The sequence below is a fragment of the Panthera onca genome, chromosome D4 (genome assembly GCF_046562875.1).
Source record: "Panthera onca isolate mPanOnc1 chromosome D4, mPanOnc1 haplotype 2, whole genome shotgun sequence".
Taxonomy (NCBI): domain Eukaryota; kingdom Metazoa; phylum Chordata; class Mammalia; order Carnivora; family Felidae; genus Panthera; species Panthera onca.
Window position 1 is genome coordinate 28720267 of NC_138351.1, and position 27215 is coordinate 28747481.

The following is a 27215-nucleotide window of genomic DNA, read 5'->3' on the forward strand; positions in this document are numbered from 1 at the left end:
CTCACAGCCAAGTCTGCCGACCTGTAAGGTTGGAGAAGCACCAAGACTGGCTCTAGAGACGTGAATGGATGATATCCAGCAAAATCACGCTGTAACAGAACTCTTTACTCATCAGGCTCCTGCATTAGACTGAGTTACTTGAGGACGAAGAATGTTTCTTTCATCTCTGCATCCTCAGTATCTAATATATACTAGATAATAAATGCTTATTGATCGATTCAGAGAATATCTTGAGTTGGACATTACTAGGGGGACTATACTTTCTGAGCTTGCCACATGCTTTTTGGAATCCAGGGAAAATGGAAAACAGAATGAACTTTATGATTTTCACTTTCTGAGAAAAAGAAACATAATTTGTTCAAGAGAGACGAGTTAGCTTAGTGCTCAGTACTGGGAGGGACTGGATTCAGTCATGTGACTTCCTACATAAGAGGCCTTCAGCTGCATAACGGGCAATCCCTCCAAGGAAAGCCACGGGTGCAGAAACGTTTTTCACGGGGCTGTTTAAAAATGTAAGTGCCTGTACACCTGAAACTAACATAACACTGTATGTTAACTATGCTAGAATTAAAATTAAAAAAAAAATAGGCCCTTGATAAAAGCCAAAGACTTGTTGTTAAAGAGTAATCCAAAGGTGAACTGAACTAATGTGAACCAATCTGATAGATCTTAGAATATCTTGCCACCAAATGGTTAAGCCTTAGACTTCAAACCTGACCCCCTAAATAAACCTTCAGTGTAGTCTTCTCTGGATTCTCTTTTCTCTTATCAGCCAGCAGAAGAAAAGAACCGACGAAAAAGCTCGTGTGCACTGAGGGACAATGGATCAATCAGAGGGCAGAAACTTGGATCCTTGAGTGATTATGTGGGACCAAGCTCTCTGTCTACCTCCTGCAGGCCTCTGTGCTGAGAGCAAGAAATAGACTTTTAATTTGTTAAAACTCTTAAGTTTTGTTGGGCTTTATAGCAGCAGTTGTTTTACCTTAGTAAAATAATGTTCTAAGTTTTATATTTGAACTTGTTTTAAATGCTATCACCATGATTATCATAATCCACTGTCCATATTCATAATCAGTTATTTTCAGAGAAGCCCTTTCCAGCTTGAATCTCATAATCTGAGGATTACTGTATTGCTGTCTTCCATTTGAAAGATGCCTCATGGAGCCCTTCTTGCTGGAAACATGATAGAAAATATGATAGACAATATTCTGATGTATCTTATAATGTACAAAGCCCTATTTTATGTAATATCTCTCTATATTCTCCCACCAAACCTGAGGAACATTCGAGGGTCTATTATCGTCCCCATTTTGCCGGTGATGAAATTGACACTAAGGTTAAGTATAAAGCGGAGAAAAAAATGGAAACAACTGATATGCAGAGTTATTTGAAGATTTATTAAGAGAATGATTTAGTCGGCCTGGCATCTGGTACGTGTTATTTTCTATCTGAGTCCCTAAGTTATCTATTGCTGTGTAACAAACCACCTCCAAAATAATGACTTAAAACAGAAATAGTCATTGATTCTGTTCACGGAACCCGGTTGTGAAAACAGGAATAGCTGGGGGTGGGGGTGGGGCTGGAACAGCTGGCTTCCTTGGGCTTCTTTCTTCTGTGGTCTCTCCACATGGTCTCTCCACATGGCAGCCCCAGGGTAACCATGGCAGCTGAAGGCTTCCAGTGTTAGAGAGAATGAGAGTAGAGTGAGAAAGAGAGAGCCAGAGTGAGATATGGAGAAAGAGGGTGAAGCAGAAGTTCTTTGTGCCTTATGATCTAGCCTTAGAAGGACGTTATGCTGTGTCACTTCCCTCATATTTTTTTTCAGAAGCAAGACATCAGGGCCAACTCATAATCATGGGGGGAAAAATTAGACTTCACTTCTTGACTGAATTTTTGGCCATGTTTTTTTTTTTTTAACTACCATATTTTCCTTCTCGAAAATGCTCGCCTAAATTAACGCAGACATGAAGCTTGGGGGTAAGAGACACATCCAGAGTCATTCAGCTGTTAAATGGTTCCACCAATATTAGATCCATTTTTGTGACTCCTACCTCCATGCCCTTTTCACTCCCCCAGAAAATCTCCTGTGATTAGCACACCAAATATGGTAGGTAAGACATGTTATTCCCCAAACAGAGATAATCCTCATTGCCTTGGAAAACATACTTCCATTTATTTTGCAGGAAAAATATTACCCAGAAAGCAGTCATCCATGAGTGCTTTCCAAGTTTCTCCCAAACATCCGTGTTTAAAATTCCCCACCCCCAACAGATGTATTCATTTGCATTCCCTCCCCCCCCCAGATGAATCACTTTTTTGTTGTTGTTGTTATTTTTTGACTGTATTGCTCACCTCCCAAGATCTTTTTGTATTAATTTTCAAACCCATCACTAAGGCAGGTACCATCTCCCGATTTGGAACCTTCCCTTGTTTCTGTCATCATGAATGTGTACCCTTCCTGTGGACCATGAATTGAAATGTTCTTTAAGAGGACCATCTGATATAAGGTCTGAGGGGCATTCTTTTCTTTCCTTCTTTCTCTCTCCCTTTCTTTCTCTCTCTCTCTTTTTCTTTCTCTGTCTCATCTCTCCCTCTTTCTCTCTTTCCTTCCTTCCTTCTTTCCTTCCTTCCTTTTTCTCTTTCTTTCTTCCCTCTTCTTTCCTCCCTTCCTTCCTTCCCTCCCTCTTTCTTTCTTTCTCTCTTTCCTTCCTTCCTTTTTCTTTCTTTTTCTTTCTTTCTTTCTCCCTCCCCCTTCTTCCTTCCTTCCCTTCCTCCCTCCCTCCTTCTTTCTCTCTTTCTTTTCTTTCTTTTCTTTGTTTCTTTCTTTCTTCCTCCCTTTTTTCTTTCTTTCTTCCTCCCTTCTTTCTTTTTCTTTCTTTCTTTCTTTCTTTCTTTCTTTCTTTCTTTCTTTCTTTCTTTCTTCTTTTTCTGCAATAGGCCAAAATGTCTACAGTTGATATTTATGTTGAACCAAAGAGAGTTGAAACCTTCTCATTTTAGGAAATCTAGATTATTCGAACAATGATGTAAATCTGAAATCTCAGAGGGCTCACATATTTTCTGTCATTCTAAGAAGTAAGATAAATTTCCCTGTAGGAGCTTTTTTCTGTTTGGGGATCCCCAGAAAGTCCCTATGGGGAACCATCCTTTCTGTTCCCCAGACCTAAAAGGGTGGTGGGAGCAGAGTAAGAAACAGAATGGATGAAGAGTCTCCAGGAAATAGACCAGCACAGTCTTCAGAAACATGATGCAAGCCCCAAAGGTAGTGTTATATTTTCTAGTAGCTGCATTTTAAAAAAGAAAAAAGGTGATATTAATTTAATAATAGATTGTATTTAACTCAATATATCCAAAACTATCATCCAAATATGCAGTTATTACAAAAATATTCACAAGACTCTTTTCATTCTTATTTCTATACCAAGTCTTGGAATCCGAGATACTTTTTGAACACTTCACTCTTGACTAGCCAGCCACATTTTAAATCATCAATAGCCAAAAACATATTGAAGAGCACACATAAACCCTTCCTCTCTGTTGCTTCATTGGGCCCGTGAGACGTCAACTCTTTCTTCTCTGGTTGCATGTCTTATCATTCAGATCTCAGCTAGACATACCTATTCCGGAGAGGGACTGTACGACCCATTCCCTCTCTGCCCTACTCCAGCCTGTTCTGTGTTACCGCCTCCATTGAGCCGATTTCTTCCAAAGTGATCTTATTTGCTTACGGCTTTTTTCCCCCCTGTCTTCTCCACCAGAATGTAAGTTTCATGAGGGCAGGGTTTTTGGGGTTTTTTTGTTTTTCTTTTAAATCTATTTTGGTCTCCGAGCTCCCGGTGCCCAGCACCGTGCCTGGCACACGCGGGGCGCTCATTTCACATTTGCAGGACGGAGGAATCTCATCTCTCTGGAACGCGGCGGCCGTGGGGGGCAGCCGAGCGGCGTGCACAGGTGGAGCGCCCACGGCGCGCGCGGCTGCGCTCCCCCGGCTCCCGGGTGGGTGTCGGTGAGTGGGTGTGCGCGGGGGTGTGCGCGGTAGAGCGCGCCAGCGAGCCCGAAGCGCAGAGCAGGGAGGAGCAGCCAGAGCGCTGCGCAGAGCCCGCAGCGCCGGCCCGGCCCGGCAGCTTGGAGGTGGGTGGGCCGTGCCGCCAGCCCGCTCGCGGGGTCCCCATTGGCCGCCCGCCGGCAGCCCTCCGCCAGGAAGGCGGCGAGGAGCCGAAGAGCTGCTCCCGAGCCGGAGGGGGGAGCGCCCGGCCGAGCAGACGCCGGGGCGGACGCGCGGGATCCGCGCCCCCCACCCGCCCCCTCCCCGCGCTCCCGCCGCCGCCCCGCTCGTCTCCGGCGCTGGCGCCCACGGTCGGCCTCCGACAGCTCGGGAGGGACTCGGGCAGCTCCTGGGCGCCCGGGTGAGTGGCCGCGCGCGCTCCCCGGCTCCTCCCGGGCCCCGCCGCACGCTTTTGCTTTCGCGGCGGCGGCGCGGCGGGGTTTGCCCGGGCAGCGCCCAGGGCAACTGGGAAGGCCGAGGAGGGGGCGGCTGGACTGAGGGGGAGAAGTGGGATCGCAGCCAGGAGGCGCCCCCAGGCCCGCGGGCCGGGTGGGAACAGGTGGCGCGGGCCGGGCCGGGCGCTTTGTGTCGGGGCGCGGAGACCGGGAGCAGGCGGCCGCGCCTCCCTCGGCCGCTCCCTTTCCTCCCCTGCTCCCCCGGGCGGCCGCGCGCCGGGTCGGCCGGGTAACGGAGCGGGAGTCGCCAGGAATGTGCCTCTGGGGACTGCCTGGCTCGAGGGAGGGGAGAGGGTGGCCGTGGCTGCTGGGGAGTGCGGGAGCCGAGAGGTGGCGCGGGGGCCGCCGAGCCTCGGCGGGCTGGAGGGGGATGCTTCCAGCGAGGCGCGTTCCTCCCGGGCGCGGGCTTCATTCTTCCGCGGCGCCCCCGGAGGTGGGGAGCTGGGTGGGCGTGTGTGTGGAGAAAGGGGAGGCGGGGAGGCCAGTCACTTCCGGAGCCGGTTCTGATCCGCTCAGAGCGCCCTGCTTTCGGGGACGCGGACCTTGGGGTGCGGTTGTGCCCGGCCCCACGCGCGCGCGGGCGCTGTGGGGCCGGGGGCGTCCCTGGCGCGGGTTTAACAAAGGGTGCTCCTCTCCGCCGGGCGGGGAGGGGCAGCTGGGGAGAGGTGGGCTTCGGCGAGGCGAGCGGCTCTTAGCATGGGGAGGTCCTCTTCCTTTCCGGGTTGTCATTTTATTATTGTTATTGCTCTTATTTTAAAGGGCTGGAGACTGATGCATGAGGGGCCCACGGAGGCGCAGGAGCGGTGGTGATGGTGTGGGAAGCGGAGCTGAAGTGCGCTGGGCTTTGCTGAGGTGTGACAGTTTATCATGACTGTGTTCAGGCAGGAAAACGTGGATGATTACTACGACACCGGCGAGGAACTTGGCAGGTACAGGGGGCGCCCGAAGCGCCTGCCACTGGGTCGCGGGAATGCATAATATTGGGGCAGTGGGCAGCTGCAATTTGAATGCAATTTGAATCGGGCGGCTCCCTCTCCCTTCGAAGAGATGTGCAAATTATAGAGAAAGGAGTTACTAGCCCAGCGCGGGCTGGAAACCAGAAATAAACCACTTCATCCAAGGGGCTAGGATGGAGAGGCGATTTCAGTGATTACGTTGCAGAGGGTATTGATCAAGACCCCTGGGCAGGAACAGATTTAATTGTCTGCAGTAACTCTTGTCAGCGTTTGCCCTTCGAGATGAGGCAGACGCTAAGGTATGTTTGCGTCTGGAGTTAGGTCTTCTATGTGATTTAAACAGAGTACAAACTAATTAGTTGGCTTTTAAAATCTTAATACTTTCTGTCTGCATTTTCAAAGTAACAGGAGCAAGTAAGTATTGGTAGATCATATTTGGCGACTTGCCAGATGCTGGTGTTGGGTTTGGATTTTGAAACTTCCTCTAACCAGGAATTTAATTACCCCCTTGGTGTTAGTGGTTGCTTTGGTTTCATTTACAATGTTAAATTTTTAACAAATAAATGACGGAGAGTCTAATAGGGCTGTCTGGATTCAGAGCATTGCTTTGGGAGCTGTGTCTCTGTGTGTAAAGTCGTTCAGTTTCTAGGTAAACAAAGAATGATTATTTTGAGGCGGCTCCGGGCTGGCTCAGTTTCCCCTTGACTGGGTATTTGACAGGGTGTGTTGGTTGAGCTCTGGTCTAACTAGCAGAAAGCTGTTTTCACACCTACATTTAAATTCAATGTAAGAATTTGATTGTAGTGTGTTGGTACTGACTAAAGGATCTTGAAACAAACAGAAAGTGTGTATTTACTTACATTTGTATCAAAATATATATTTTTCCATATACCCCGGATGTTCTGATGCAAAGCAGTTTCTTCACTAGAAAGAAATTCAGAAATACCCACACCCCAGGTTACCTAATGAGAATTTCCACTGTGGAGCTTAACTAAATTTTTTTACAAGTTTAAGTAATAGTGCAGAATAAAAGCAATTTTGAAAAAAGTTACTGTAATAGAATATTTCTCTGTGTGTTTTGTATCAACTCAGGACATCACTGAGAGCCTGCACTTAAGAGGAGCTTCCCATCTATTGCAGATTTACTGAGTGAATACTTTAGAAAGAAAGCTCTCAAAAGTCATGTTTCCTGGATATGTTTAAGATTAAGGTTTAAGGGTGTGTGGTTGAGGTACTTGGTTTAACTAGAATTAAATCACTCTATTCCTGCGGTTTTCAGCAAGATGAGTGGTATATGGAGTTTTCCTTTGAGAGTAGGGGAAAAGGGTAGAAAAATATATTTTAATTCCGTTTGTGTTGTGTGGCCTGCTTATAGAAATTCTCTTAGAAAGAGGAGTGATTAAAATTAGATGAGCTGATTGCTTTATGGATTAAGTATATGACCTTATTTTCAGTAGGATCTTTTGCTAGAATTATGTGTTCTGAGAAAGAAAAAAAAAGTGAAGCCTCCCTGAGGCTGGTGGGGGAGTTTGTAATCTTTATTTTGTGGGCGAGATGACAGGCCCTCTTAGCTGAGCTGGGAGGTGGCCTGTTCACTTATCAGTGCATTTCACTCTGATTTGGCCTCAGTCTTGTTTCCACGAATAACTTTCTCCCCGCTGTGCAACACTAATTGACGCCTTGTTTGCTGAATAATTTAATTTATGTGACCTTTGAATTTGAAGGAAGGGCTCTGAAAAACTGGGAGTTGGGGTTTTTTTAAATAGAGCACATATGCCCTATATCCATCCAATACCAGCTGCTTTTGCTTTGCCTAGAAATGGGGGAAATGGTTGATTGTAGGGGGAAGTTTTTTTCCAAGTGCTGTGATTTTTGCATCTGCCTTGGAGATAGCCACTTCCCGAAAACAAGTCCTGACTAAGGCAGACACAAAGAAAAGAGGCTGCTTCATGTGTCACAGAAATGAAAATGGGCAGTTATTTAGCACCAATGCAAGGCTGATCTAAGCAGTGAGTGATACAGGGACCAGCGTATGGATTCAGCACTTGACCTGGGTGTCTTTAGAAGTCATCTAAGTGATAGCTACTCTCCTAACTTATGAATATGCGGAGACCAAGTCCATAGCGAGAGAAGGGCAGACGGGTGTAGTGTTATTGTTACTACTTTACGTTGAGGAAAAGCAGGAGCGTGTGTATGTATAAGTATGTGTGCATGCACGTGTCTGTTGGTCTGTGTATGTTAGTGTGTGTCTACCCAGGACTGTGCTACCCAGGACTGCTGTAAAAGCTCTCTGTCCCTATAAAGAACTTTATAAAGTATTCTGGTTATTGCAGTGGTGATCCAGCAGACAGACCATGGGAAAGATATCCGGTTTCCAAATCTACCTCTGCAACTTGCTAGCTTTATGACCTTAAATAAGTCACTCACCCTTTCTGACCCTTAGGATTCTTCATTTTTATTTATTTATTTATTTATTTATCTATCTATCTATCTATCTATCTATCTATTTTTTGAGAGGGAGACACACACAGCATTCGTGCATGGGAAAGGGCAGAGGGGGAGGGAGGAGGAGAACCTTAAGCAGGCTCCACGCTCGGCACAGAGCCCGAAGCGGGGCTCGATCTCAAGACCCCATGAGATCGTGACCTGAGCTGAAATCAAGTGTCTGATGCTCAGTCAACTAAGCCACCCAGGCTCCCCTCCTTCATTTTTGAAGTGAGAGGTTTAGTGCTTGTGTCATGGCTGTTGTGTAACACATGTAAACATATTTTCATCAGCAGTATAGAGTTAAACAAATGCAGATCTCATCTGCAGGCCTGGCTGAGACCTGTGGGTGTTGCAGGCAGGCTGCGGACTTGGCCTGCAAGTCAACGTACATCCAGGTATCTGTTTACCAATTTGGGGAAAGGAGGCCTTCTGGGAAAAGGGTCCTTGGGGAGACACTTTGATGTTGCCCTTGGCCTCCCCATCTGAGTCAGAGTGAAGCGGCCCAGCCTCCACGTGGAAACAAATTCCTGTAATGAGCAGGACCCCCGTCCTTAGAAGACTGTTTGGTGACCTTCCATGTTGACTCTACGAGGCCCTTTGGGGTCTCACTCTCTGTCTCAGGAGGTGGAGCAAAGCACTGCTTCCATCCCATGGAATGGTTTCTGGGAGGAGTTCTTATAAATGCAGATTTCTCCATCTGCTGGTCCCCTTGGGTCCTTTTAACGCCCCAGGGTGCCTCAGCCACTCTTATCAGTTGGCACTTGGAAGGCCACAGGCTGGCTTGTCCCACCTTTGGGCGCTGGTTATGTGGTTGGCAGTGGTTCAGCCTAACCTGTGAGCCTTCTAGACACTTCTCTGAGCACCTCTTTCCCGGGGAGCAGGCCTTCTTTCCTCTTCCGCTGTCTCACCTTACACGATCTTAAGACCTAGGTCTTCCCTCCTGAAGAAATCCCACCACAATGATGTGCCCCTTCTAGAAACCAAAGATGTGCCGTCTGAATCACTCTTCTGTGTTGGTATGTGACCGCAGCCGGCTTCGTGCCATGCTGTGTCCTTGATCTGTGTTGTCGTTATTCTTGTGTTGCCTCTTGTAGCCAGTTTGAACGTTCTTTTTGGGTGAGTTCCGCGGTCTTTTCTCCCGAGGGCACAGAGTGCGCTGTGTAACACCAGGCAAAAGCTTGACTCATGCCTGAACAAACTAATGCAGGTTGGCAGGTGCAATATCAAGACCAGAATGGGGATTTGAGACATAAATGATGATGTGAACGCTGATGCTGATAAGCATGCAGTGAGTGGTGTGGGCCAGCCTTAGTATACTCATTTGGAAAGTGAGGAGACACCTGCCTTTATAGGGTGTTGTGGGAGTCGGAGACAGTGGCTGTAAACATATGACACCGTCACTGCCTAAGGTATTATTTTTAATAACCTGTTGTCCCCATCCTGGTGTTTACCATATTGTAGAGTCATTGCTTCTTTGATTATCTGCTTTCCCCACAGGTTGTCACAAGGTTGCGACCTTGGATTTGCTCATCATTTTTTATCTCTAATGCCTAATTAGGTGCATGTCAGTAGGGGCTCAATAAATGCTTGCTGATGGATGAATGGATTGATATATGCAAAGCACCGCGAACACACACACGCACCCCCCCGCCCCACCAACATGTACGTACGTATAGCCCTCGATAAGTGATGACCCTGGTGGAGATGAGCTTAGGATGTTAAAGTCTGCAGCTCATAAACATCAAAGCTGCTTTTCCTTTTGTATTGTCTATGCCTGAACAGTAATATGCACAGCAGCCAAAATTTACAAGCACAAGATCAGTTTTAAACAAAACAAAGTGGAGCCTTAGAGAGTTTACACTGGTCGGCTGGTAGCTAGAAGCTAATAATTCAAATTTAAAACATTCTCCCTTTGGCATAAAATCCATAGGCATTTTAATTGAAGTAAGGCTTTGTCCTAAACTCCGAGAGTCGGAGTACATCATTCCTTTGGTTTACTGCGGACTGCAGGGGTGGGCCCTTAGAATTACGGCAGGCCTGTGTGGATGGAAGGAGGAAGGACTTCTTGGGATGTTTCCTCTTTGGAAGTGGGACTCACAGGCCCACTGGGTTGACTAGGAGATCATCCCGTAGGACAGCGCTGAATGTGATTTTTTTTTTTTATTTGTGTTTCTCAGATGTTTCCTTTGATAGGAGAGGCTGCAATGTTTTAAGAGAGATGACGTTCAAATATATGTAGCGGAGGTAACGTTCAGCAACTTTTTTTGAAGTATAGTTGACACACAATGTTATGTTAGTTTCAGGTGTGCAACATAGCAATTGGACAAGTCAGTGTGTTACAGAATGCTCCCAAGTGTAGCTTCCCTCTGCGACTGTACAACACTGTGTTAATATCATTGACTATATTCTGCATTCAGTGATTTTGAATTCTGTGCCTCTTAGGAAGGTCTAATAATGGTCTTCTGGGGTGTGGAGAGAAGGCGTGGTGATGGTCATGAGTGGCAGTTGGCTGGATGCTTGCTTGATGCACTGGGAAGGCACCTCTGGATCACTAGGCATAATTTAGGTTGGATGGGGCCATGAACAAAGGGGATTGAGGTTTTGTTGATGGGGAGCCAAGAAGCATTGAAGCCGACTTTTGGGTCCCCTGTGCCCTGTTACGCTAAGCCTGTATCTTGCCCATCCACTTAGGAACCTAAGACCCCATAGCATTGGCTGCCCCTGCAAAGCCATGAAAAACACACAGTAAGCTTACAGAAATGGATGCTCAGATTAATTTCAGTAATTACATATGGGGGTTATATCGGGAGAGGTGACATTGGCGACATATCCTCTTACCACCCAGCAAAGTTGTGACTGCTTGAAGGCAAAGGCCATTTCCTTCCGGGTGGGGTAGAGGCAGGGAGGGCATCTGGGTGGAGAGGCATGAGGGCGTGCTGCTGGATACTCCTGAAAGTGGAGTGGTGCCGAGGCAGGGCTCTCGGAGGCCCTTTGGGGTCTCACTCTCTGTCTCAGGAGGTGACCTGTGAGTTACAAGGTCAATTACATAGTCTGACCTCTTGGAAGACCCCCTGGCTTCCTGCAGGGAATTTCATCCTGAATCCTTAATTCTAGCCATCTGCTGTGTGTGCCTAAGTTAACCAGGCATTTGGTATAAATGCAACAAAGCCTAATTTTGGTAGAAACTTACTACTCATCGTGAGACAAAGAAGCAGCCTACTGGTGGGGGAGGGAAGGGGCTCGCATTGGTGAAGTTCAGCCCAGAGACCCCTGGACACCCAGACCTAGAAGAAGCTGGAGTGGTCGCTGGGTCCTCCCTTCTTATTTCATCTAGTGGGTGCTTAGGTCAAGTGGCTTTGTTAAGCAGCTCTTAGTAGGTAGCAGGAGGCGGGCCCCGAACCCTGGCCAGGCTTCCTTAGCGTTCTTCACGCTACTTAGGATTTGACAATTTTCCTTTTTTGGAAGCCAGATGAAGCTGATATTTAAGAAAGGTGATTTGGGCAGCCTGCTAAGGCTAATCTGTTTTAATACCTGCGTTGGAGAGGGTGGTTAGAAGAGCTAGTAGCCACCTCAATGAAGGTTTTATGCCCCCCTCGCCCCCCACCAGCCAGGGGCTTACTCTGGGCACAGCACTCTTCCTTGGCACTTTCCTACCCACAGAAACTGCTTTCCTTTTCCCAATGGCTTGTGCCCCACGGTTATGAATGATGTTAGTGTGTGGCATAGTTTGACCCAACTCCGAAAGTTAATAGTTCAGCTTTTTAGAAAGTTCACAGAACACTCTTATTACTTTTTAACCTTTGAGTAGGGTAGTGTGTTAAGAGTCATGGCCCTGCCTAGTGGGCCATCCCCTACATGACAAAGTTTTTCGTTTCATTAAGTGGCACTCGTCGGTCTGGTTTGGGGCTGGTATGTGATTGTCTGAGACTTGAGGTGGAAGGTGATACTGAATTGTTTTGCTTCGGTTTATTGAGGTAAATTATCACAACAGAATGCATCATCTCTCAGCCTTGAAAGAGATGATATGATAGTATAATTATTTAGAGTAAATCCAATTTATCACTTTGTTAACATTCTAAATGAATTCCTTTAAATGTGCGGTTAGGAGGGAGAGGAGGGGAAAAAATTGCCCTTCGGTTTTTCTATATCATCTAACTAAATGGGATTAAAATAACTGTGTCTAACTAGTGAATCTTTCTTAGGGAAACCAGAAAGTGCTGTACCTCTCTCTAGATTCAATGCACCACGAGGGTTGTTACAATGAAAAAGTTGGAAAGCCTAAAATGGTTCCCGTCTTATTTTCGACCCCAGCCCAAAACAAAACAAACAAAACAAAAAAACAAAACAAAATCGGTCATGTGCCTGTAACTAACCTCTGGTGTAGGTCACCAGTGTGATCCTGGGTGGCTTTTATTTCTCACTTCTGTCCTTTTTTAGGTGACGTTATGAGCTCATGTGGCTTAGGGATCACACTATGGCCATTTAAGTAATGTTACCTCCCCCTGAGAAATGACTGTGGGGCTTTCCTCTGTGTTCTACGACATTTCGTCGTGAGCTTGAGAAATTTTATTCAGCATCCTAATGTATATTGAGAGATGTCAGGAGAGGAGGTGGGGCGAATGTCGTTGATCTTTTTCCCTTTATAAACACGTTCAACTTCAGACAAGGAACGTAATGTTTGAGAAGATGAACGCTGTAACCTGCTGATCTCTGGTGTTTGGAAAATTTATATTGATGGTCCTTATATTCGTAAGCCTGGTGGTTTTCGGCTGGGCAATTTGACTCCGAGTGTGGATTCTCTTTTGGGACACATTTTCTGTCAAAACTGCCTAATCGTTCTTACTTAGATCTAATGTGATGAACAAGGCTGGTGTAGCTCAAATACAGCTGATACTGTAAGGGTTCACCTGTAAGGAAGGAGCTGATTTCCATTCTTCCCCATTGTTCTTTCTGCAGCTTCTTGTTTTCTGCCTTTGAAACCACGCACGCTTTTCCTTTGTCACTTAAAAACGGTATTTTTGTCTTCCATGCTCTTGTTTGAGGCCCCCAAAAGTAGAATTCTCCCATTGAAAGATAAATGTAGGGAACATATCAGTGCCCCTTTTTTTGATCTGTCATGAAAAGGATTAGCTTTTCCACTGAGCTGCCTACAACTCGCATGTCTGTCTTTGAGCAGGCTGTGTATGCAGAGGGTAGGTATGACTTAGGTGAGGCAAGGCAAGGAACAGTGACGGAGGGATATGTTGGGACAGAGAAAGAGTGGCTTGGGGCAGAAGACAGAAGAGGTCACTAGCTCGAACTGACTCAGTTCTTAGGTTCCCATCCTACTTTGAGACGTTGCCTTGCTTCTGTGTGGAGTCCCATTTTTTTTTTTTTTTTTTTTTTTTTTTGCCGTCTGTGGTTTCTGGGTAAGCAGTGTGTGTGTCTCTGGAAAAGTGATGAAAGGCTGCAACCTTTTGAGTGTAGGATTTAATAGACTGGGAGTTACAAGCTGCTGCACTTTACAAACAACAACAAACTAAGCTACGGGCACTGTAGGTATACGGAATACCTTCGAGAATAGACTTTTGACAGCCAACTGCTGCTGTCCGGGATGCTGATACACAGAGGAGCTGTCTGTAGAAACTGGGTAAGCAAAAACAAAAATGCCAAGAAGTCACTTGCTATCTGACGAATCACTATCTTATTGGTATATAAATCAGTATAATTGAAAGCAGCACCTGCCCGGGGTTTCTGCTGTGCACCTGGGACATGAATATACAGCGTTGTCTTTCTAAATGTTGTCTTTGCCCCTCCGAGTGTATGCAGTGTCGGCATGCAGGGGAGCCTGGGTGGCTCAGTCGGTTAAGCGTCCAACTTGGGCTCAGGTCATGACAAGCCGGGTTCAAGCCCCGTGTCAGGGTCTGACTGACAGCTTGGAGCCTGGAGCCTGTTTCAGATTCTGTGTCTCCCTCGCTCTCTGTCCCTCCCCCATTCCCCCTCTCTCTGCCCCCCCCCCGTTTCTCTCCCTTTCTCTCTCTCTCTTTTAAAAATAAATAAACATGAAAAATTTGGGGGGCTGAATTAGCATGTGAACAGCTTTTTGTGAAGCCAGAAACTTCTACTGAGTTTGTCCTCAGGAGCTCCTCTGGCTTCTGATGAGCACAGGTTCGTTTTCCTTCCCCACTGCGGTGTATGAATGGCCCCTCTCCTGGCTTGCACACGCCGCAGCACAGACCATCATTGGGGTGGCACCAACATGCTCAGGGCAAGGCCTGGCTGACTTAACGGCGCTTCTGCTCCTTTTCCTCCCTAATGTCACGTTTTCCACATTGTGCCAGTGGAATTAAGTGGAATCCTCACCTGTCATCCCGTTTGGCCGTGAGCCTATAAAATGACTTCTTGGGATTCTGTTCTTGGCATTTCTTTGCACGGTAATTCCAACAAGCTTCGGGAGAGCTGGAAGATATTTACAGTTTTCCCATCTAGAATTGATGAGGGCTGGCCCCAAGCACCGTCATATATTTTCCCTTACGTAGAGCTTCAGGCGACTGGTTCAGTTGTTTGGGAGAGGAAGTGAATTAGTACAAATGGAATCTTTTCCAGGATGAAGTTGTGTCAGTCTGTGCTGTCCCCACCCCTCCTCTGGCACGAGGTAGCTGTGCTCGGAAAATACAGCAGTGGACAGGCGAGGGGAGCCTGAAACACGCTTTGAAACACGAAGTCCCTTGGTTTTGCTAAATGCAAGGCAGGCGTGGAATGAGTGTGTCCTCTTTTATGAATATTGCTGATTAATAGGGACCATCCTTTGTAGGTCTCATCTTCTGAGCCATGTTCTCCCTTTGATGAAGATAATAAAAAAAAAAAAAATTATTTACGCTAGAGAGAAGTTATCACCTGGAGAAAAAGAGGCAAGGAGGAAATAACCTGGCCATTTTCAGTCCACATCCTTCCCCAGAGCATGTCCCTGGCTATTCCACCAGGAAGACTGTCTTTCTTAGTTTTTATGTTCCTTAACAATCTGGAATATAGAAATGACCATTTGTGTACTTTTGCAGTTGGTTTATGCATGCGATTCTTGGCTCTCCCTCTGGGTTGTAAGTTTCTTCTGAGAGTAGAGAACATGGCTTTTTGTCTCTTACATTGGATGGGATTAAATTAAGCACGCATTTGGCCTTGTTTATTTGCCTAATGCAGGTACATATGCAGAAATTAGAATATGGCTCAGAGCTTTGGACCCAAATCCCTCATTCCACAATATACTAGCTGTTACCTTGGGAAACTCACTTGACTTCCATGAGATGCAGGTGTTTTCCTGTTAAATGGGAGTAGAAATCATACCTATCTCATATGTTCGTTGTGAGGGGCTCCTGGGTGGCTTAGTGGGTTAAGTGTTCGATTTAGGCTCAGCTCATGATCTCATGGTTTGTGGGTTTGAGCCCCACATCCAGCTCTGTGCTGACAGCTTGGAGCCTGCTTCGATCCTCCCTATCTCTATCTCTCTGTCCCTTCCCCGCTTGCACACGTGTGCATGCACTCTTTCTCTCTCTCAAAAATAAATAAACATTAAAAAAAAATACGCTCATCGTGAGGTTGTATATAGTGAGTGTAAAGTGGTCTAGTACCCTGCATATATTAAATGCTTGAGAAGCAATGGCTGCTTAACAAGACAGAATGAGAGGGAATGGCATGGTGAGGGTATGGGGACTGTGTAACATGCTTTTGAATCTATGTATCAGAACCCTACCTCTTCTCCATCCATTCCTTATTTCCCTACTCAGGTTCTGGTCTGGACACCTAGGGAGGGTGGGGGTGAGGGCTCATGTGTCACTTCCTTCCTCCTTTTCTTCTCCTTTCTCCTCTGCCCTTGGCTCAGTCTGCAGGGGTGGGGGGTGGGGGCTCATTCTGCCATGTTCGACTTTGTTCATCTGATCTGTCCTTGTGGGTGTGCTTGCTCTGGGCTGGTGGGCCCTCACCCAGGACTCGGTTTGTGTGCTGGGCTCCCTCAGCGGGTCTGCCTCAAGTGTGGTAGATGGTTCTTCGAGTTCCTGAGAAACAAATGAGCAGTTTAGCTGGGCATTCAAAAGTTTAGCTGGGCTGCTAGAGATAGGATGCCAACTTGAACCTCCACCCAGACGCCGTGGGAAGAAGGAGGGGGGAGCTTCTGTTAAGGAAGTTCTATTTAGATGGAAAGAGATGTGTCCAGGGAAGCCAGGGCGGCTGAAGCTGCATGATGGCCAGGTGTCAGCTGCTCGAAAATGCTCAGAGGGGTAGCCCTCCTGGCATTGTCGGGAACCCGAGGCAGGTCAGCATGCAAATTCAGTTTTCATAGGGTGTCCTTCGGTACTTGAAAAGCCTATTTCGTTCTTCTAGCTCCTTTTTAAGTTAAAAATTGTCTCAAGCAGCCAGATAAGACGCTAGGAATTTGATCAGAGAGACACATCACTGATTTTTGTTACAGATCTTTATGGAAAAAGAAGTCCGAAATGAGTGTGTGGGCCCCCGAGTTCCTGACCAAAATGAGCTTGCTGCAGAACACAAGACCTATGGCAGATCCGGGCCTCCATTCAGTTCTGACACGTACTGATTTAAGATGTGAAAATGAGTGTTTGGCCAAGCCCAAATCGCCCGTGCCAAGAAAAGCCTATTAGGATGGTGGCTGAAAGACTGAATTGTTAGGAGGTACTTAATGGCCAGGAGGCTCCGCCAGCTGCTGTGGGTAAATGCCCACTTACACATTTGAGTCCCCGTCCCTGTTCCCCTGGGCCAGGGTCTCGTTTGTGCAGGGAGCATGGCTGCTGTTCAAGAGGCCACTTTAAAAGGATGCTTCCTTATCGAGTGGATAGCTTTAGTTTATAAAAGCAACATTAGATGCTTGCAAATTTGAAAGGGCAAACACTTGGAAGCTGAGTCTGGGTGGGGAGTCGAGGTAAAATATCAGGGAGTGACACAGCTAACTATAAGCAGTCAGCATACAGAGAAGAGACCGTTGAACCAAAGAGTCTTGTGCACCGTAATATCTGTTCAATATCTCTTCCTTCATCCAGGGTGGGCTGCGCATCTGAATGGCCCAGCCCTTGCTGACGTGTTCCACAGGACAGTTTATCTCAACAGGTCTCTAATCCTGTAGAGTAGACGGACTTTCCCCAGTCAATGGTAATAGAAAGCCCAAGTAAGAAGAGAGAGAAACCAAGTATGGAAACTGTTTTTGGCGTTCAGGCAGGGAGAGGTCGTTCTGATCCGGAGGGGTCATTGATTTCTCTTCATTCGTTAACTCACATTCTTGTGGGCATGTAAAAATGGAAGCAGGTGAGCACCTGGGGGATACGTGTATGTATCTCTGTCCTTATGTTCCTTGGAAGAAAGTGGGAATCAGACATGAAGCAGAAAATAAGGAAACCGAGATGGACTGGGAACCCATGTAGACCGGGGTTTGGAGGTAGGCATTGTAATCCACGTTTTACAGATGAGAAAACTGAGGTTCAGGAAGACACTGGCCTTGGATAATGTGTGTAAAATGGCAGAGGTAACCCTTCGAGACCCGAACTGCTCATCTGTGTCTGCGAATTGGGTGGTGGGTGGTGTAGCTCACTTTGTGTCCTGTTCCTTGGTCACTGTCCTGGAGGGGAAGTTTATTTGTTTATTTTTTTGTTCTTTAATGTTTTCTTTTTAATTATTATTATTGAGGGTTTTTTAAAAAAATATAATTTATTGTCAAATTGACTTCCATACAATACCCAGTGCTCATCCCAGCAAGCGCCCTCCTCAATGCCCATCATCCATTTTCCCCTCTCCCCCATCCCCCCATCCCCCCTCAGTTTGTTCTCAGTGTTTAAGAGTCTCTTATGGTTTGTCTCCCTCCCTGTTTGTTTGGTTTTTTTTTTTTTTTGGAGGAGAAGTTTAAAGAACTCTAGAACATCTAGCAGAGTGCCAGCTCCTGTGATGTGTTCAGTGCAGGTTTCCTTTGTTCTAGGCACTTCTCAACCTTGGCACCTGTGATAGTTTGGTGGGGATAATTCCTTGCAGTGAGTGCTGTCTGGGGCACTGTGGGATGTTTAGCAGTATCCCTGACCTCCTTCCACTGGATGCCAGTAGCACCTCCGCCCCCGCCAAGTTGTGACAACCAAAAATGTGTCTAGACATTGCTACGTGTCTCTTGAGGGGCACCACCCTCCCCACAGCCCATAGAGAAGGAGTGGGCTATAGGGTCAAGACAAGGAAGTGTTGACTAATGGGCCTGAGGGCTGGTGCTTGCAGTAGGCAAGCCAGGATCGTGCACCCAGTGGGCAGAGGCAATGCCCTTGAAGGAAGCTATTGAAATTGGTGTCCAGAAGTCTGGGGCAGGTGATGTCTGACGTGCTGTCCCAGGAGTGGGTGGGTCTGCTGTCTCCCAGAGGTCTGGGGTGGGATTGGCAGTGAGTAAGACCTGGAGAGGCTGCTGGTCAGACTTCCAGATGTCACTCCCCTGGGCGTGGGTGCCTCCCCCAGCTGACAGCTTGGTTTCTGCCGTGCCCCTCCCTCCTGAGCAGGATGCTGTGAGTCACAGCTGGGATCCCATTGCTGCCTGACCTCTCTCCACCCCACTGTCTCCCGAGGGTGGCATCTGCTCCTGTCTTGATGATTCTGTTTTTAACCTGCTTAATAGGTGTTTTTGTTTTGTTTTGTTTTGTTTTGTTTGTTTTATACTGATTGCTAATTTTAGGTCAAAGCTAGGTAACTCCTACTTTTTATTCTCTTTTCATTTCTTTTAGCCCCCGGTTTCTGCCTGGATGGTGTAGTGTGCTGTGTGACAGTTGGGAGCCCACATGCCCTAGTTACTGCTCATAGATCCCTTCCTCCTGGCAGGGGCTTTGAAAGGTAGAAAGTCAGGTGGGGGTGGGGTGGCCCTAGCAGGAGGTGGAAGAGTGTTTTGCCCTGTCTCCCAGCTCCCTGGGGACACGGAGACAGGGCGCTTTCATGGAAGTCAGCTGGGGAAGCTTGCCAGTAGGGGAGGGTGTGAAAGGACCCTGATTTGGGGGATGTTGAAGAAAAGGGAAATGTGTCATCAGGGTGATGGCAGGAAATGAGTCCACTTCTAGCCGTTCAGGTGAAGGTTATAGGACGGCCAGGTACCCACCGTCTGGGGATCTGATAATCTGCCTCAGCTGAGCTGGAGCCACGGAGGAGACCTACCAGCAGCATGTGTCATTTTAGGGAAGAAACACCCTGACCTCTGTCTCCCTCTTTCCTCCCCTCCAACCTCCTGCCAGTGCCTGCTGTTAACCACCTACAGGAAAACACAGTGGTGCCATGTGTGGGGACAGCCTCCAGGCTGGGCAAAGAAGAGTGTAGAACACATTGGGGGTGGGGGGTGGAGATGGAGGCAATGAAGAATAATCAGGAAAGGGACATCCATTGGTGACAATAGTGACCTGGGGCCGGGTTTGTATGTTATTGTTACCTTCTGTTGTGCAGGTGATCAGAATCTCTGCCCTGTCCACATGTGGGACCTTCCTCTCTACTCTGGATGCTGGGTGTATATTCCATTTTGTTCAGGAGGTCATCCTGGGCATCCCACTTCAAAGTGATGACCTCCTCTTGCAAACTTCTGGGGCAATTTCTCTTTGGAACATTCATGTAGCATTTAGATTCCCCACCATTGCTTTGCTCACTACCGTGTGTGTGTGTGTGTGTGTGTGTGTGTGTCTCCCCTGAATTGTAAGCCCTTCGAGACATCATAATTCTTTTGTTCCTAGCATCTTGTAAGAAGGTATTCCAGAAATACCTGTTGTTTGATGATCAGTTCCCTTAACTGGTCATCATCACAGAAGGACGGTAGCCATAGTTCCTGAGTTTCAAATGTGGACAAATAATCATTAATGGGTTCTTTAAGATGCATAGTGTGTTCTCATCCTTGGGATAACCCTGAGAGGTGACAGCCCCCCAAAGGTCCCCATATCACAGTGCTATCTGCAGGGGAGGATGTGGACAGAACAGCTTTGTCTTTTCTATTGCAGTAGAGTGAGGATTTCCCCAAACTCTGCTGGTACTTTTGACCATGTTACATATTCTCAGGGTCATATATATTTAAGAATTTCAAAGTATGGGGGTCGGAGGGGAGTCTAGTGGGAATAAAATGTGGTTGACCCCATTTCAATTACAGATAGCAGAGGCAGTAGGTACCTGGTACTGATCTGTCCCGTGTCACAGCTGGTGTGGTTCTCCGAGAAAGCAGCGCGTGTCTGTGCTGAGTCTGGGAACAGAGCCTCTATGGCACAGCCGTTTGCCCTGGAATATTTGCAGTTTCTAAGTGGAAACTAAGGGACTTGTGTTAAACCTTCTTGCAATCTGCAGTTGCCCTGGCTGTCAGGCAGTTCTGTCAGATCTGCTCTCATTTTTATATAATGCCTGAAAATGGAGGTTTCACAAAGGAAAACGGAAATCTTAATATAGAATCAACTTCTTCCCCAGTAGATTTCAATTGATTCTTAGTACATGTAGAAAGGTGTATCGTGTGTTCTGAAAGGATAGGGTTTAATTATGGTTTAAAATTACTTCTATAGGAAGTGCATGGAATTATACCCAGAGTGAAGAAACAGTGCCTCCGGTAGAGTCTTGTAAAAGGGTTGATGGGAAAACAGGCATTGGCAGCCGAGCCTCCCCTGCCTGGGGCAAGTGTGGGGACAGTGGGGGCCGGGGCTGTGAAAGCACCTGCTGATTACCCCTGAATTACCCCTGAGCAGATAAGGACAGGGACAGCTGGAGACAGTTTTCAGTGCCTAGCTCTTGTTCCTGGGGTTGCACTCCCTTCTGTGGTAATAAAGAGATCATAGGCCGGAAGACAGGTTCTGGAAAGCCACACGACAAGGGGAAGGTTTTTGAGAGCAGGTATTTTAAAATCAGCCACTGTGGGGTGAGGGAAGAATCAGGACATTGGTAACAACTGGAATTCAATTTTATAGTTTCTTACTGTCCCACGAAGGTGGTAGGAAGTGTGGTTTTTTTTAATGCTCCTTTTACAGACTGGGGAACCAGAGTTCATGGCAGCAGAGAGCTCAATTTAGTGGTAACTGAACTGTGGGCGTGCGTGCATATGCATATATTATATGTGTGTGTGTGTACAACACAGGTACACATGTATGTGTGTACATGTGCACATGTGCATTAGAGATTTTACTGATATAAAGGATGTATAACACAATTCACAAATACTAAGATGTGTGTAAATTCCATATAGCCGTTTGCATCTCACAGAATGCTCTCCTTGGTTTTTGCTTTGGCTGACCTGTGGTTGACAATATTTTGACAAATGGAGTTGCATTCCTATTTGCTAATTCTTTTCCCAATAAATACATCACCATTAAATCTGACATGCGATCTGCTGTTAGACTCAGCCTCGTACAAATTATATTCATTAAACTGAACCGTTTTTCAACTTCACTGCCAATTGCAGTAGTGGTAACTATCTTTTTTAAGCTTTCGGTGTCATTGTAGGCTTTGGGACATTATTTGATTGTATATTATTTAACAGTGCGTTTAGCAGGCTCTTCCGATACCTGCAAAATGAACAGAACTCTCTCGTGAGCTGGCACAGGCAGGCTGGAACCTTCCCCTGTGCCACTGTTAAGGTCTGAAAAGGCAGGTGCTTGTTTGTCTTACTCAGTCCCAAGGATGGTGCTGAATGTCAGTGACAGACGCAGGAATTGTTGGTAGCATAGGTGTGTGAAGCTTCGAGGCTGGGCTGCCTTCTGGTGGGACGTCAGCCCTCGAGCAGTGTGACGCAGACAGGAAGGGAGAAGACAGCATCTCCTTCTATGTTTTTTACTTCCAGCTTTATTTAAGCTGGTATTTTTCTTCCCCATCTTCTAGGAAAGGGAAGGCTTTTGTGTCAAGCAATGTGGTGACTTCTGAGGTTCCGTTCCGTTACAGGGAACAAGAGAGTCGTATCCCTTTATGTCTTCTGGAATAGGTGACATATTCACATTGGCATGGAAGTCAAAGGGGATGTGCAGGGAGAGGTAGCCTCCTTCTGTCTGTCTTCTAGTCACCAGCAACTCAGCTTCTTGAGATCCATCCAGATAGAGTCTACATGCATTTAAGTCAATAAACGTATAAATATTTTCATATTTTTACTGAAATGCTATTCATCTTGTTTTGCACTTTGTTTTTTTCACCTGGCAACCTATCTCGGAAGTCATCCTGTTACTGTACAAAAAGAAATGCCTCTTGCTGTTCTGGTTGTCTGCCGTAATTTATTTAACTCTCTCCCGATCTAGGTGCTCGTAAGGTTCTTTCCTAACTTTTTTGTTACAAATAATTTTGCAAAGAATTCCTTTGTGTAAAATGTTACAGTTATCCGTAGGATAACTATATTCAACAAAGTGGCAAGAACCCAACCCTGCTGTTGCAGCAGGGTTGGGTTCTTGCCACTTTGTTGAGTGTAGTTTCATTAATTTTTAAATATGAATGAGTATAGACTCCTTTTCATGTGTTTAAGAATTTTTTGTGTTTGTTGTGAGCTTTCAATTCATAGTTTGCTCGTTTTTCAGTAGCTTTGTAGACTTCTATGTGTGGGGGCTCTTCATATATTACAAATCGCTTCATGTCTATGACATGATTTGTGCATCTTTTTTCTAGGCTATGATTTGTCTTTTGACTTTGTTTCTAGTGTTTTCCGTCCCATGGATAAATTTGTGTATTGTGGTAAAATACACATAAAATAAAATTTTCCATTTTAACCATTTTCAGGTATGCAGGTCATTAAGTGCATTCACATTGGTTGCACAACCATCCCACTAATCCAGCTCCAGAACATTTTCATCAACTCAGACACCTGTTTTTTTTAACATGTCAAATTTATCGAATTTTTTTTTCATTTGTTGCGGGTTTTATGTCACAGTTAGAGAGTCCTTTCCCATGTTGACTTTGTTAATAAATAATCTCTATGGTTTCTTGCAATACGTTTGTGGTATGTTACTTAAATTTAAGTCTATGATCCATCTGGAACTCATTTGAGTATAAAATGTGAGGTATGGTTCCAAATATATTTTTCCCAGAAAGTGAGACCTTTGATTGCCAGTTGGTCATCAAACATGGTGTGGGGACAAGGTGGATTCAATTGGTGGGGTCGTGTCTGGCATTTCAGTAGCTATAGGGAAATGGTAAAGAAGCCATTCTGAGCAGTTTATGTGAATGGTGGGGGGACCTCAGAAATAAGCTTGACCTAGATTGAGGAAATCTCATTCTAGGAAAATACAAGCTCCCGGGTATTTATGTTTGCTAACCTCAAATAGAATCCCAGACATGCTCGTCAGTACTTTGTCTGAACTTGCTGAAAGACGGTCTATTTGTATCCCTGCTGACACAGTTGGATGGGATCTGTACAGCCCACAGGACAGAGCTTCCTGTCTCTCAGGGAAGGACGAGCATACTGTGCCCTGCCAGAGGCTGTAAAGGAGGCGAGGAAGGGGGTGGGCGTTGGGGCTGAAATCTAGCTGATGCTCGGGGGCCTCTGACAGGAAGAGGGGCACTTGTTCATGATTCACTCAAAGGCTCCGAATAGGCCAGAGGTGCCCTGACACTAGAACCCAGTTTCCCAAGTCTCTAGATTCACTACCGAGTACCCTTCTGGAGCTATCCTCCCAGGCTCCTTGAGAGGAGCTTCAGAAGTACCCTGCATTCCAGGTGTGCTTGACCCCTGAGCCCCTCACCCTCAGGGTAGCTGGCAGGGCTGGGGCATTGGAACCCCCAGGCTCGTTATCTCAGGCCGCAGGCAGCAGAGACATCATTGCTGTGTGTTCCGTGAGGTGGGGTAGGAAAGGTTGGGAAGCCTTGAACTTGCATCTTTCTCAGAAGCCTGAGGTGAAGCTGAATTGGGTTCCCTGCCAGAAGCACCCCCTCAAAGAATTCCAGGGGACACCTGTCACCTTCCGTCCACATCCCAAACGGTGTGACTGGTACATCCTGCGGTTTCCCCGGGGTCCCCTTTTATCCCATGGTAGCCTGTGGGTGGCCCTGTGGATGCAGTTGGGGTGGAGGAATATGTCTTCCAGTGTGGGCAGGGAACTCCAGGACTTACTGCGTCTCTATTTTTCATCGAGCTTAGCTCAAAAATGAGTTGAATTAATGAATGACACAATGTCAAGTTCCAAAAATAAGCAGAGATAGTCGTTTTGTCAGGGCAACTGTGTCCAGGCTGGGGACTTCTGGTCTACCTCCTTTTCTGTGTGTTTTCGTCTCTTCCCTCCAAGAGCTCTCCGAGATGTGGCACTGGGGCTGCTCCCCTGGTTGCCCAGCTGCCTGCCCACTGTGTCTGGTGTCCCTGGAAGCTTCAGTGTTTGAGGAGCTGAGTTCCCTGTCCCTGTTGCTCTCATCAGGGTAAGAGGTCAGTTGTTCTGAAGGACATGACCAGTCATTTGAGCCATAGCTTTACAGAGAGATGGAAGTTTGTTTTGAAATATTGAAGTGAAATTTACCTAGAAACGCTAAATATTTCAATTCTTTGTTGAGTTTTGCTCTTTTTCCTGATGATTCGATGTTTTTTGCCTTTTTCTCCCAGGTATAATTTGCATACAGTGACATTACACTTTTTTTTTAAGTTTATTTATTTATTTTGAGAGAGACAGAGCGCAGGAGCAGGGGAGGGGCAGAGAGGGAGAGAGAGAGATAATCCCAAGCAGACTCTGCACCGTCAGCGTGGAGCCCGAGGCAGGGCTCGAACCCATGAACCACAAGATCACGACTTGAGCCGAAACCAAGAGTCGGATGCTTAACTGACTGAGCCACTCAGGCGCCCCAGGCATCACACTTTTTATCATGCAGTTCTGTGAATTTTAACAAAGGCATGGTGTCCTATGACCTCTAGTGCGGTCAGAATGTACAGCAGTTCCCTTATCTCCCCAAACTCCCTTGTACTCCTGGTAGCTAGCCCCTGCCTCCCCCAGCATCTGGCAATCACTGCTGAGTCTTCTGTTCTCATAGTTTCCTTTTTGAGAATGATATAGGAATGGAGTCCTAGTGTATGTGCCTTTTAAGTCTGGCGAGCGCAATGCATTTGAGATTCATCCATGTTGTTGGGGTATCAGTTCATCCCTTTTTATCATTGAGCAGTATTCCCTTGGATGAATATGCCACAGTTTATCCATTCACCCACGGAAGGGCATTCAGGGTTTTCCAGTATATTTTTAATATTTTGACTACTTCCATCTGTTAGTGGGTGGGAGGCGTTCTAGAGAATCGCTATGGTACTAAGCAAGCATGTTTGGTATCTTTCTTCAGGGCAAAGCTTTTGGGCAACATCCTTCAAGACATCCAGTATAATTGTGCTGAGGGTCCTTTAAGATGACGGTGGTAGTGGTGGTGTCACTGTGCCCGAGTCTGGTTGACACCTCACCAACTCAGCCATCCTTAATTATTCTCTACCGCTCTCTTTCGTGAGTGACAATGCCTTCTTTGATGTTCAGGCCAATTAGAAACGTTATAAAAGCATTTCTCTGCAAACTCAGAACTCAAGCTAAACCATTTCCATATGCTGTTTTCTACTTCAAAGACAGTTGGAGGATAGTTTGACACAATTTCTTCCCTTTAGAACTGGGTCTTAGCAGTGGGGCCAAGGAGGAGGGGATAGAAAGAACCCCCTGAGGACATCCGTCTTGGGCAGCCTCACGACACGGACACCTAAAAGGGTGGAGGACCAAAGATGTTAGTTGTCTGTAATTATTTAGCTGATAGAAACAGAACTCTGTAAACATTCTGTGAGAGCAAAGCCTGCTACAAGGCTGCACATCCCAGTGGGGAGAACTGATGTCTGCACGCTTCACTAATAGGTTGTATCATGTCCAGCGACCCTCTGCCTCCTTAAGCGTTGATCTCCTAGAGGCTGAAAAAAAGTCCCTAGAGTAGTGTTGAGGAAACTTGGATTTTGACCTTGACAGTGTTGTCTTCAGCATTGTGCGTACTTCGGTTTCTCTTTGTTAGGATGAGGGGCTTGGAGAGGATGGGCCTCTTGGGTCTTTGATACTGATCTCACCGCCTCCAACCCAGCATATGGTTGCTCTTTATATCTGCTGGGTCCGTGAATCTAGAAGCAGCAACTTGGAACCTCGGGGATGCTGGGCTGCCGTCACTGGTCACCAAGCGTCAAGGGTGGCCGTGCACTGTGGTGGGCCAGGCCTTAGCTGGCTGAGTCACCCTAGTGGAGTACAGATGCACTTGCTCCTGCTGAGGTGAGATTCTGGGGAAACTTCTCTGATGCTCTCTGAATCCAGGCCTGTAAGGAGGATGATCTCACAAAAGACCCCTCATGTAAACTTTAAAAGCCCTTCATGTAAATGTGCATGCAATACTGTCTTCCATTAGCAAGTCTATCAAAACACAAACCCAATGGTTGTGTTACCAAACACCAAGCTTCCCTTTGAGCTGTTACTGGCTGCATTATGTGGTTATTTCACATCCTTCTTTTCTTGCAAGTGACATTTAAAATACTTCTCCTTTGAAGCACGCATGTTAGGCCGGGAGGAAATCTGAGAATGGAATGGGATCTTTTATCCAAGACCTTACCTGCAAGTGATCATTTGCCAGCCGGAGTACGGAAATCATTAATCCTTCTTTGCTGCTACATTCCTAGTGACTTTGAAATGGGAAGTCACATTTCAGAAGTATGTTGCACTCATACATCCCACATTATTTCATGCACTTAAAGACAGAGATAGTTTGAATTCCGTACATGGTTACATCAAGCCATGTTTGTACGGAATGTACTGGAAGCTCATACTGACGTGCAGCGTAAGACTAGCATCCTTGCTTAAACACTCACCTACGTCAATCAGACTTTTCGAGAACTTCAGCATGCCTAAGCATAACAACGCTTCGTCCATTTGGAAGCTTATTGTTAGAATACACTGTCTGTTCCTTCTTCTCCGTGTGCCCTTCCTGCAGAGAGCTATGCACCAGCCCTCACCTCCTTCAACCTTTGCTCAGATGTCACTTTCGCAGTGAAGCCAAACTTTACTGCCCTCTAAAAATCAGCTCTCACTCCACATCGTACCCCGTTTTCTGCCCCACGTTTCCCTAGCGCTTAGCACTTCTAACATGCTACTAACAGAACCTAACTATCTTGTCTTTATAAAAGTTAAGGGTATTATCTATTTTGGGACTCTTTCATCAGAGATCTTTGTCTGTTTTATGCCAGGCACCTGGAACAGTGCCTCACACACAGTAGTGCTCAGCAGAAAGTGCACACATGCATGAGGGGGTGCATAGCATAGTTTTTGGCTTATTTGTTTGCTTTCATTTCTTGACTGCAAAGGTGGGGGG

The 27215-nt window shown here is 46.5% G+C and overlaps 1 protein-coding gene across 9 annotated transcripts in view; it reads left to right on the forward strand.

Moving 5' to 3' along the window:
- Positions 1-3672: 3672 nt before the first annotated feature.
- The window catches only part of DAPK1 (death associated protein kinase 1), a 188592-nt gene continuing 165049 nt past the window's right edge, over positions 3673-27215 (forward strand). Inside the window, exons 1-2 of one of the 9 annotated variants that reach the window (XM_078436895.2) lie at positions 3673-3761; positions 5260-5429. In XM_078436895.2, the coding sequence (XP_078293021.1) occupies positions 5368-5429 (62 nt within the window). In that variant the 5' untranslated portion in view covers positions 3673-3761; positions 5260-5367. The other 8 variants (XM_078436896.2, XM_078436889.2, XM_078436888.2 and 5 more) reach the window with 8 other exon arrangements.